The 12,013-nt window shown below is 51.5% G+C and overlaps 1 protein-coding gene across 3 annotated transcripts in view; it reads left to right on the forward strand.

The window, feature by feature from the left end:
- Window positions 1–626: 626 nt before the first annotated feature.
- The window catches only part of ATP12A (ATPase H+/K+ transporting non-gastric alpha2 subunit), a 29,772-nt gene continuing 18,385 nt past the window's right edge, over window positions 627–12,013 (forward strand). For all 3 annotated transcript variants that reach the window (XM_008998030.5, XM_054256713.2, XM_054256714.2), the window contains exons 1-7: window positions 627–816; window positions 1,596–1,754; window positions 5,746–5,805; window positions 9,510–9,713; window positions 10,445–10,558; window positions 11,529–11,663; window positions 11,795–11,912. In XM_008998030.5, coding sequence (XP_008996278.2) covers window positions 808–816; window positions 1,596–1,754; window positions 5,746–5,805; window positions 9,510–9,713; window positions 10,445–10,558; window positions 11,529–11,663; window positions 11,795–11,912 — 799 coding nt within the window. In that variant the 5' untranslated portion in view covers window positions 627–807. The remainder of the gene's footprint in view (window positions 817–1,595; window positions 1,755–5,745; window positions 5,806–9,509; window positions 9,714–10,444; window positions 10,559–11,528; window positions 11,664–11,794; window positions 11,913–12,013) is intronic.

Here is a 12,013-nt window from a genome sequence, read left to right on the forward strand (position 1 = left end):
TCCTCCCCACTCCCTCTCCAAATTGTTTCAGAATTCCAGATTCTTACTGGATCCTGCAAAGTAATTCAGCTACTCTTCAGAGTCTCAGTTATTCCCAAATTCTCTCGGAGACTTGAATTTACCCATCTAAATCCATTCTCAAGAACACACTCGCCTTTTCTAGCCGGGATGTCTCCAACAGTAGTTGCTGTGAGAAACTGCAATTTCCCCCTCTCTGCTTACACATTTTTATAAATGGATTTATTGGTAGGCAAATTACATTTAAAAAAAAAAAAAAGAAGAAGCTTGTGTGGGTTTTCAGGGAAGCTTGGACAGTTCGTGGGCGCGCCAGGAGCTCGCCGGAGTAGCGGGTCTGGCTCTGGGCGCCGAGCCCGCACCCGGGCTGCAGTCACCTGGAAGCCGGACCCTCCCCTGCAGACTCCGCACCCTGGCGTTCTGCTCCTGAGGGAAAACGGGGTTTCCAGGGGGGTCCCCAACCCAGGGCTCTTGGACCCGTAGCTGCGGGTCCCCAGCCCCGCCCGAGCGCCTGCGGGTTTCCCGCCCTCCGAGGCGTCCGCTGGCCTGAGCCCTGGCGGGGACGTGGGCGGGGCGGGCGGCATTTAAAGCGAGTGCCGCCTCCTAGGGGCAGCGGCTGGCGATCGGCCGCGGAGGTGCGTGCAGGGTCTGCGCCGCCGCTGGTATCTCCACCGCCAACACCTCAGCCACCACCACCGCCACCGTCACCTCCACACGCTGAGCCCCGCGCCCCGACGCCGCGCGCCGGGATCCGCGCTCCAAGCCCGCAGCCGGCGGCGCCACCAGCCCAGCATGCGCCAGGTGCGTGCAGCCCCCGCGTCCGCCGCGGACTCGAGACACCCGGCCGAGGCCCCCCGGGACCGGAGCGAGCTGGCTGGAAGCGAGGGAAAGGCGAAAAGAAATGCCCCGAGCTGGGGAAAGGAGAGGCCGCCTTTCCTCTGGGCGCCCCCCAGCCTGGACAAAGTTTCTCTGCCTCCCGGCCACGGCCCCCTGCAGCCTCTGGGGCTGGCTGGGAAAGAAGCCAGTCCGGATGTGCGAGGGCGGGCCCAGCGGTCCTAGGCCTGCTCCATAGCACCTGCGGGCTCCCACTCGGAGGATGGGGTGACAGGGATGCTTTGCGGTCTGAAAAGTTAGGGGAGGAAAGGGAGAGGGGGCTCCTGACTCCTCCAGTCTGAGAGTCCTAAGCTTAGAGGGTATCCTCTCTCCAAGAAACAGGACTGACTGCACCTGTACCTTGGAAGGGGTTCTAAGGAAACCTCGCAGCTCCTCGAAGGCATCAGTGAGGAGTGTGTGTTGGGGGTAACTTCCCACCTGCTCCACCCAGAGAAGGGTCACCCTGAGGAGCTGCTGGCTGCCTGTGCCCACTTCGCCTCCCCTCTACATGGGCGGAGAGGAAGCCACGGTCGGCAGGAGATGGGGGAGAGTCTCCAGGATCCGACTCCCTCCCGCCTCCCCAGAGGAGGAAAGGAAAGGGAGAAGGGGCTCCCGACCCCCGAAGGTCCTGACCCCGCAGAGGGGCGCTCAGCACCTTTTCGCAAACCCCATTTGGGGCCAATATTGCACCTGGGCTTCTCTTTCAGAAAAGGTCAGAAATTTATTCCGTGGAGCTCAGCGGAACTAAGGACATCGTGAGAACAGACCAGGGGGATGACAAGGAGAAGTACAGAGGTCTGAAGAACAACTGCCTGGAACGCAAAAAGAAGAATCAAGAAGAAGACTTCCAGAAAGAACTCCAGCTGGTCAGTAGCCTTAAGCCACAGGGGTCCTGCGGGCTATTGCCCTTCCCCGCAAGAGCTTGCCCCAGAACCCGCCTCCTCCCAGGGACACTCAGTCTCAGGGATTTGAAATTCCCTTGAGGTTGGTTTCCTTGTGTGTGGTGGTGGTGTGTGTGTGTGTTGTGTGTGTATGTAATGTGTGTGTGGTGTGTGAGGTGTGTGTGTGTGGTGTGTGTATGTGTGTGGTGTGTGTGGTGTGTGGTGTGTGTGGTGTATGTGTTTGGTGTGTGTGGTGTGTGAGGTATGTATGTGTGGTGGTGTGTGTGTGGTGTATGTCTGTGTGTGGTGTGTGTGGTGTATGTCTGTGTGTGGTGTGTGTATGTGTGGTGGGTGTGCGTGGTATGGTGCGTGTATGTGTGTGGTATGTGTATATGTACATGGTATGTGTGTATGGTGTGTGTGGTGGTTTGTGTGTGTGTGTGGTGTGTGTGGGGTATGGTATGTCTATGTGTGTGGTGTGTGTATATGTGTGTGGTATGTGTGTATGGTGTGTGTATGTGTGATGGGTGTGTGGTGTTGTTTGTGTGTGTGTGGTGTGTTGTGTATGTGGTATGGTGTATGTGTGTGGTGTATTTGTGCGTTGTATGTTTGTATGGTGTGTGGGGTGTGTGTGTATGTGTGGTGGGTGTGTGTGGTGGTGTATGTGTATGTGTGTGGTATGTTGTGGTGTGTGTGTGGTGTGTTGTGGTGTGTGTGTGTGTGGCATGTGTGTGGTATATGTGTATATGTGGGGAGTGTGTTTTGAATGGTGTGATAGTATCTGCCCAAAGGTCAGGGCCTCTGCAGGATGCCTGCATTCTAGTTGGAAGCAGTCTTTCTAGAAATCAGAAGGGAGAGCCTCTGATTCCAGGCCCCACAGGCTTGGCCAGACCTCTCTTTCCATCAAATGCCTCAGTGAGAGGTAAGTAACCACTTGCCAGTTTTCAGTTGATTAGTAAAACTGTTTGAGCTGTAACTTCTAAGGAGGAAAATCAAAGCCCCTAGGCCATGCTAGATTGCAGGTGTGAAACTGCCTGGAAGAGCACAGTTTCAGTGGTAAAAATGTGGACCTTGGATTGGGAGGACCTCAGCCTCCATCAGAGTCCCACTTCTCCTCTAAGCTAAAACTGGAAACAAATGACTGAACCTCACTGAAGATCCATTTTCTTTATGTATAATGGGAAATAAATAATTTGCTGGGGTCTATGAGGGAAAAAATGAGATGAGGATTTTGTAATTCAGGTGTTTTAGGGGAGTGCAATATTATTATTTATTTATCTATTTTTTTGAGTAAGTGTCTCACTGTGTGTACACCTCCTGGGTGTAAACGATTCTCCTGCCTCAGCCTCCTGAGTAGCTGGGATTACAGGTGTGAGCCACCGTACCTGGCTAATATTTGTATTTTTATTAGAGATGAGTTTTCACCATGTTGGCCAGGGTGGTCTCGGACTCCTGACCTCAGGTGATCCACCTGCCTCAGCCTCCCAAAGTGCTGGCACTACAGGCATGACCCACCTCGCCCAGCCAATATTTTTATTATTATTAAAGAAGAGGCTTGGAGTTATGAAAACTGGACACTTTAATAAAAAAACTGCCTTAGGTCTGAAATGTGACAGATTTTTATCTTGGGAACACTGAAGGGGAAACTTCTCCGCTGCGCTTGAGTTGTGCTGGGTTGTCCCCACGGTCCCTGGCAGACTTAAAGCTCTCTGACTGCTGAGCCTATGACAGTACTGAGGGAGCCTGCTCTTTCGAGCTAGAGAGCCAGTTGTTGGGTATTCAGAAACTTGGCATGCTGATTGACATCCTGTTAGCAGCTTGAAATTTGGTTCTAGTGAGAAATTGGCAAACTCTACAAATCCGAGCTTTTTATTTATCTTTCCTGGAGAGTTTGTTAAACATTTAACAGCACACCACTGGGCATTTGTCCACGTCTATCATGATAGATATGTAAGAACACATCCCTGAAATTGGACTAACCTCAGTTCAAATCCCAGTGTAACTGAAGTTCAGTTTTCTATTTTGAAAAAATAAGAATTTTTTTCTACCTCTCAGGGTTACTAGGAGAATTAAATGAGACAAAACGGGAAAAAGACAGCCAGCACCAGACAGTAGATAGTTCTTATTATTTCCCACTATCTCTAGCATTGAGATTGAAGACATACCTATTTTTCCTTGACATTACAAACTCCAGTAATTTCAGTGGCATACTTGAATGCTTTTGCCTCCCAATCTTTCTTGGCACATTAGTGCCTAATGACAACTGAAGTACCTCGGCTTTTGAATAAAAGGGCCTGGAAATGACTGGAGGGGTGGGTGGGGTGCTGCCCTGTGCTAGTCCAGTGCTGGCCAGCAGAGGGCACCCCAGACCCCACCACCACCTGCCCCAACCCTCCCGCATGCTCTCATCCGCAAGCCCAGGGTAAAGGGACAGGAAAGGTCCTCTGCTCACTGCAAGGCCTTTAAAGTCTGAGGTCCATGCATGCAAACAATAGCTCGGATCATCCACTGCTTGTATCTGCCCAAAACTTAGCGCACAGTGCTGTGCTCTGTGCAGAACATTGCCTTAATCTTCTGAATCCCCAGCAATATCACCCTGAATAGATATTAGTGGAATGGATGAAGGAGCAAAGCAAAATCTGGCTGAGAAGAGGGCTAGAAGCAAGATAATAATGATAATAACAAATTCTGTTTTATTGGAAGGCCTAGACTCTAACTGCAACTTGGAACGATTTTTTGCATATACTTAAGAAAAGAGATGGTGTGAGCATCAGTCAACAGTATCAATCTCTGTTTCAGACAACTGGGGTTTAAAAATCCTGAGTACTGATGGGGTGTGGTGGCTCACACCTATAATCCCAGCACTTTGGGAAGCCGAGGTGGGCAGATCACCTGAGGTCGGGAGTTTGAGACCAGCCTGACTAACATGGGGAAACCCCATCTCTACTAAAAATACAAAATTAGCCAGGTGTGGTGGCACATGCCTGTAATCCCAGCTACTCAGGAGGCTGAGGCAGGAGAACCGCTTGAACTTGGGAGGTGGATGTTGCAGTGAGCTGAGATCGTGCCATTGCACTCCAGCCTGGGCAATAAGAGCAAAACTCCATCTCAAAAAAGAAAAAAAAAATCCTGAATGCCAGGGCTTTCTAGGTGGATCGAGGAAGACTTACCCTAGGTTTTCTGCTACAGGAAGAGGCTTCTAGACCTTTAGCCCAGTGGTTCTCAAAGAGAGAGGAGAGGAGGATCCCCCACCCCTCACCCAGGGGAACATTTTTTGTTGCCACAACTGAGGGGAGGATGCTAGTGGGTGGAGTCCACAACAAAGAATTATTCTACCAAAATGGCAGCAGGGCCACCTGCGACAAACCCTGTTGCAGTCTAATGATTCTGAAGCAGAATTCACAGTGGGGGCCACAATGATGTCTGTTTATTCAGCAGGACTCTTACCTGTAGGGTTTCTCCGGCCAGTGAGCTCCCGGAGGGTCACAGCTTGAGTGAGGGAAGTGCTTTTCCCTGTCAGAGCACATGTAGTAAAGGAGGAGGAATTGTGCCAGCCCAGGATCAGGTCTAGCATGGTTTTGCCATCATCTCCACCCAATCCCAGGGTTCAGGCCTGAGGGAAGCCTCCAGCTCACTGGCACCTGGACGACGAGGGTTCCAGGACCTGAATGTGCTGGAGTTCTGAAGTGAGGGGCACGGCTTTGTTCAGAAAAGCTCCAGGCAGCTCCTGGGTAGTAACGGCAAGTGCAGGATTGTGCTAACTCAGGGACAGTCACTCCTGAGACAGTGCCATTCTTCTCTGGGCAGCCACCTGACACCGGGAGATGAGGGGCTGTCTCCCATCCTCCACACTCCTTGGTACCCTCCCATCCTCTGGGCTGCTATTGTCAGCTTCCATGGCTGGTCAAAGGTTGGGGCTTGAGTCTTTTGGAATGATCTAATTCACTCTGTTCTTTGTTCTTTTCATGGACTTCAGGATGACCACAAACTCAATAACAGGGAATTGGAAAAGAAATATGGCACAAACATCATTATGGTGAGTCATGGGAACCAGGGATTCAGAAGAGAGGCATCCTGAGTACAGAGGGAAGGCTGTGTTTTGGGGGTGTGGAGGGGGGGAGAGTAGATGGCACCTTTAAGAGGAGGGGCCCCTGCAGCACCTTTGAGGTTACAGTTATTTGCATCTGGATGCTGTTCAAGGCAACAGAAATACCTACTGTGGGGCTCACACTGCACTGGCAGTGAGAGGGACCCAGAGGGACAGTTGGCCCCTGGCCTCAAGGAGAAAGTGGCCAGGTGGGAAGGCAGATATGTAGGGGGGTGTCCTGAGATCCATCCTATGCCACTGGGATGGCCACAAGAGGTAGAAACGCTCTGCTGGGAAATGGTGGATTCTGACTGAAGGGGCCAGAGCCAGCACTCGGGCTGCTGCCATGTTTGCGCTGGGACTCAGGATGATTCGGATTTAAGCTTGTAAGGCTCTAGGGCCCTGCAGGATCATGTGGTGTCCCTTATACTGTGCTGAAGTGCAGGATCCAAGAGGTAAAGAGACAGAACATGGAAGAACTGGTGAAGAGCATCTGATCTTGGAGGGCCATGCAACCTATGAGTGGAGATCAGCAGAGGCCCCCAATGCCCAGAAGTATCTGTATTTATTAGGTACAAGCAGGGGGCAGGGTCATAAGTGAGATCATCATCTAAAGGCTCAGTAATAGGGCATCCATAATCATGTGAGTCACAAGCGAGGGGGCCACCTCATTATGTCACCTGGGCAGAGAGGTGGGCCGTGTGCAGTAGGGGGTCGTGACGTGTGAAGTAGTACAGGGTCGTGTACAGAAAAGGGGTCCACCCCCATTAGGTCACCGAGGCAAGGAGGTGGGCTGTGTTCAACAGGTGTCGTGTGCAACACTTCTTATCTGGGAGCTGGAGACTTCAAAGGATTTCTAAGGCCAGGCGCAGTGGCTCACGCCTGTAATCCCAGCACTTTGGGAGGCCAAGGCAGGTGGATCACAAGGTCAAGAGACAGAGACCATCCTGGCCAACATGGTGAAACCCCATCTCTACTAAAAAAAACCCAAAAATTAGCTGGGCATGGTGGCATGCGCCTGTAGTCCCAGCTATTTGGGAGGCTGAGGCAGGAGAATTGCTTGAACCCGGGAGGCGGAGGTTGCAGTGAGCCGAGATCGCTCCAGTGCACTCCAGCCTGGCGCCTGGCAACAGAAAGAGACTCTGTCTCAAAATAAATAAATAATAAAAAATAAAAAGGATTTCTAATAGATGGATACTGTAAGCCAATGCAGTGGGAGCTGACAGACTTGTGCTCTTCTCTTAAGATATTTATGGGAGGTTGATTTGAGCTAGAACAGAAGCAAGAAAACCCTGACAGGTTGTACAGCCGCCATGACTGGTCACACCAGAGGGGTTCTTCTCCCTTGGTTATTTGCAGGATCTCAGGCCTGAGGCCTACTTTCCACAGGAGCTGGATGCAAGGTACTACAACTCCTTTATCAGGAGGAGAGGCTCTTGCTCCAAGCCTTCCACACAGAGTATGCCCTTTCAGGCAGGGACTCCACCACCTGGGTCTTTGGTTCTTGTCCTGGTCTGGCTGTTTTCCCATATACTGCTTCTATTCTGTGACTACTCTAGGCATTCCTCCTACTACAAAATACTGTATGGTTATATAAAAGGATTCTAGAAATCAGCACTAAATGTGTCAGTAGAGCTCCGACTACAATACCTGTATGAGTATATAGAAAGATTATACGGAACTAAGTATGATTATATATACATAAGCTAGATATAAGTCAGCAGTGAGTTATACTTCAGGCACTAATTGTGCCTGGGGTCTGCATAGTTCTCCTTCCTGGGTGCCCATGGAGGGTGTTACCCACAAAGCTGCTGGGGACCCTGGGGCCAGCAAGCACAGAGCGGGCTGGGAGACAATCTGGGCTTGGCGGAAGCTAGTCTGTGTGGAGAGAAGACAGGTGCGGCAGAATGAAGCCAGGAAGGTCACCTGGGTGAAGCTGTCAAGGGTATGCACATTAAACTGAGGAGCAGGGGCTGTCTTAGAGTCAGAGGGACGTGGTTTCTACACACGGAGGTGATTTCACTGGGTTTTCAAAAGGCAGTTCTCCTAGAAGATTCTTTTTTTAAAGTGATAAATGGAAGGGTCTAGAAGAATGGAACAATAGCCCAGGACTGTGAAATGAGGCTCTGAAACACGGTGGCCAGGAAGGTGGGAAGGAAAGGGACCAGTTAGAGACATTGCAGAGACACAACCAGCAGGACTTGGCAGGTTTTTATGGAGTTCCCCATCTTGCTCGCACATCACGGCAGCAGGAGGAGAGCTGGTCGAGTGATGGGCTGGGGTGGGAGCTGGGAGGTGAGGCAGGGAAGGCAGGAGGGAGGAGACGATGATGAATTCATTTTGCGTTAAACCAAGAGAAGTCTCTCCAGAACACCCCTGAGGAGACTTTCCAGTTATTCATAAAGATGAGTCTGAGGTTCTGGAAAAGGAATTGCAAGTGGAGGAAGACGGGATTGAGGTGGTGAGCCTGAATCGAGGCCTTCAACAGGTGTTTGAATCACTACCACAGAAAAAGCATGAGACCCAAGAGAGAACACAAAAATGACCAAGACAGGCCAGGCGTGGTGGCTCCTGCCTGCGATCCTAGAACTGTGGGAGGCCAAGGTGGGCGTATCACTTGAGGTCAGGAGTTTGAAAGCAGCCTGGCCAACATGGTGAAACCCTGTCTCTACTAAAAATATTTTAAAAACTAGCCAAGTATGGTGGCGGGTGCCTATAATCCCAGCTACTCAGGAGGCTGAGGCAGAATTTCTTGAACCTGGGGCGAGGAGGTTGCAGTGAGCCAAGATCGCACCATTATGGTCCAGCCTGGGCAACAAAGTGAGATTCTGTCTCACAAAAAAAAAAAAAAAAAGACCAAGAAAGAGTCCGGGCCTTTCAGTAGTTTGCAACATAATTAGGGAGAAAAAAAAAGAGACATCTAAAGACTTGTCCACCAAAGACTGTGGGGGAAATTCCAGTGAACACGTAGGGTTTCAAAGGTGAGGGTGCCTCATGGATGGCAGGCCGCCCAGGGCAGGGGCTGCTCACATAGGCTCCAGGCTTGTCAAGATGAATGAGAACTTAGGCTGGTTGTGTAGAAAGGTAGAAAAGGAGCAGATGTAAGGATGGAAACTAAAGCCACATGCTCCCTATGCAGGGTTCCAGAAGCTATCCTAGTTCCTGGGGAGTTTCTACATGGCTCTTAGCCCTGATGACCAGCTTCTTCATTCCAAGTCCTCTCTTGCCAGATAAACCTCTAAGAAACTAACACCCCTTAGCAGAGCAGAGTGCAGTGGCTCCGCACCCAGCCACCACATTGAACCTGTCACTGCCATTGACATGCCAGGTCCCTCGGGCAGGTTACGTAACATCTATGTGACTCAAATTTCACCTGTGCAAATGGGAACTGATGAATAATGGCCCCTGCTTCAAGGGTTATTTTAAAGACTAAAGGAGTGAATATACAGAGCACAGGGCTTAGCTGGTATTAAGCATTATATAGGCTTTCAGAAAAGCTGGGGAGCTGGAGGAGTGAGCCCCGGTCCACTTTCTTTGGGAACGTTAATGCCTCACCCCAAGCTGCAAAAATATGCAGCCCAACCCCTGAGGGAGGAGGAATGTCTAATTCATATTTGTTTTGGTTGTGCATGTGCTTTGTTTGGCTTTCCCAGGGTCTCTCCAGCACCAGAGCTGCTGAGCTCCTGGCACGGGATGGGCCCAACTCCCTCACCCCTCCCAAGCAGACACCTGAGATTGTCAAGTTCCTCAAGCAGATGGTCGGGGGCTTCTCTATCCTCCTGTGGGTGGGCGCCTTCCTCTGCTGGATTGCATATGGGATTCAGTACTCCAGCGACAAGTCTGCGTCCCTGAACAACGTAAGGCTCTGGGGTATCCCCTACTGGTTTTGCTGGCACAGCCATTCAGTGAGACCTCTGGGGCACAGCTAGGGGCTGGTTGCCGCTGCTTAGGTGTAGGAAAGTCAGGTGTTTTCCCAGCTGTAAAACCAAATTCGATCTGGCTTTCTGATGTCCCAGAGGCAGTATGGGCATGAAGAGAGATACACAAAACACCTTAAATTTTTAAGGGGGAGGAAATCTGTTTCCATGTGAAGTAGTTTGGGGCTCTGTCGCCCCAAGCTAACCTCTCCCTTTGGCTCGGAGAGCATCTATGCTTGCCGAGACCTGGGTACCAAACCCACAAAATTGAATTGGCCAACAAGATGCTGAGAGACAGAAGCCAGAGGCAACAGGCCATATGTCATAGGATTGGATTGGCATGAAATGTGCAGAACAGGCACATCCTTGGAAACAGGAAGCAGGTCGGTGATGCCAGGGCATAGGACAGGAGCAGGGAGTGACTGCAGAGGGCCAGGGGGATCTCCAAGCAGGATGGAGATGCTCTGAGGCCACAGTGGAGGGTGGTTGCATAGCTCCGTAAACTTAAAGAAAGTCAATGAGTTGTTAACTCAATATGGGCGAATTCTGTGGCCTGTAAATTACACCAGGCATAACTGCCAGCATCGCATCCTCCCATGGAGAGCTCTGGCCCCAGGACCTGGCCCCTTCTTGCTGCCTGTTTCTCTGACTGATGCCCTCTTCTCACCCAGGTGTACTTGGGTTCTGTGCTTGTCCTGGTGGTCATTTTGACGGGGGTCTTTGCTTATTACCAAGAGGCAAAAAGCACCAACATCATGTCCAGCTTCAATAAGATGATCCCTCAGGTGAGTGGCAGCCACCGGTCCTCTGGCTCTGGTGACTCCCGGGGGAGGAAGCCCCAGCTGGGAGGTGCACCAGGCCCTGAGGGCCAAGGGTTCCCAGTTCCTTCCCTGTTGGAGCAGTCGTGGGCGAATGAACCCATCTGTCAGAACCCCAGTTCCTCCCAGGATTTTTATGGCCAAACGAGGCAGCACCCAGGGCAGTGCTGGTCAGCACACGGCACCTTCTGTTCCTGCTTCTCAGTGTTTGTGGACAGTTGTTCTGGGTGCTGGGAAGGGACCTGTGGAAGGTCAGGGAGTGCTCTTTCACTGGCAGCTGAGGAGACCCGCCTGCAACTGTTTATCTGTGACCATTTTTGCTCCTGTTCCTAAGCCCCAAAACGCACCCAGCAGAGAAACCTAGTGCTTTCCTCCCCAAAAACCCTTGTCAGGTGTCTACACTGTCTCCGGCCCAGAAAGCTGTGGGCTGAAGGAGAGATTCTGGGTAGAAAAGACACCTCCTGCTGAGCTCACATCAGGAGATCATCTCGTTAAAGCTTCCCTAACCCATGCTAGATTACCAACCTCCCCTGCCTCACCTTCAGTGTTCTCCCCGGACGCCTGGCCAGGATCACTCACCCAGAATGCTCTCCCTTTCTAGGAGGCCCAGAGTTCTGGCATGGCCAGATCTGGCCAACAGCAGACTCTTCTGTACCAAGAACATCTCCATCAGCTCAAGAAACAGTAGTTCTCAGAGGCTTAGGCCTCGGGTGAAGCAGTCTTCTGTTTCATTCTTGCTATTCAGACAGCCTTAGACTACTGCCGCAATGCTGTAACCACAGGGCCAGGTGCAGGCTGCTCAACAGCATGGACTTAGCAGTGACAGTGGCCAGGAAGTCCCAAGGTCTCCATCGTGGGGTTCATTGCGGCACAGATTGGGGAGGAGGGCCCGTGTCCTTCCAGGGTCTGAGGCGTCTGTCATGGTTTTCTTCCTCAGCAAGCTCTTGTCATCCGAGATTCCGAGAAGAAGACAATCCCTGCAGAGCAGCTAGTGGTAGGGGACATCGTGGAGGTCAAAGGAGGGGACCAGATCCCCGCAGACATCAGGGTGCTGTCCTCTCAGGGGTGTCGGGTAAGTGGCAGGGGGCATCCACCCCGAGCACCATGTTCCAAACTCGCTGGCTCTGCTGCCTTTCCCGGCGTCAGTATAAGAGGCAGGGAATGAGGTACATAGCTTTGAACCACTTTCAACCTTTCTTCTAGGTGGATAACTCATCTCTCACAGGGGAGTCTGAGCCCCAGCCCCGCTCCTCTGAGTTTACCCATGAAAACCCCCTGGAAACAAAGAACATCTGCTTCTATTCTACAACCTGCCTGGAAGGTAAGCTCACTGGCTCTCAGGCCACATGTCCAACCTGTGTCCCTTCTCCCTCCTGGGCTCTCAAGTCTGTCCTTTACCACACCTTGTTACAAAGCTCATCC

This window comes from Callithrix jacchus, chromosome 5 (genome assembly GCF_049354715.1).
Source record: "Callithrix jacchus isolate 240 chromosome 5, calJac240_pri, whole genome shotgun sequence".
NCBI classification, from domain to species: Eukaryota; Metazoa; Chordata; class Mammalia; order Primates; family Cebidae; genus Callithrix; species Callithrix jacchus.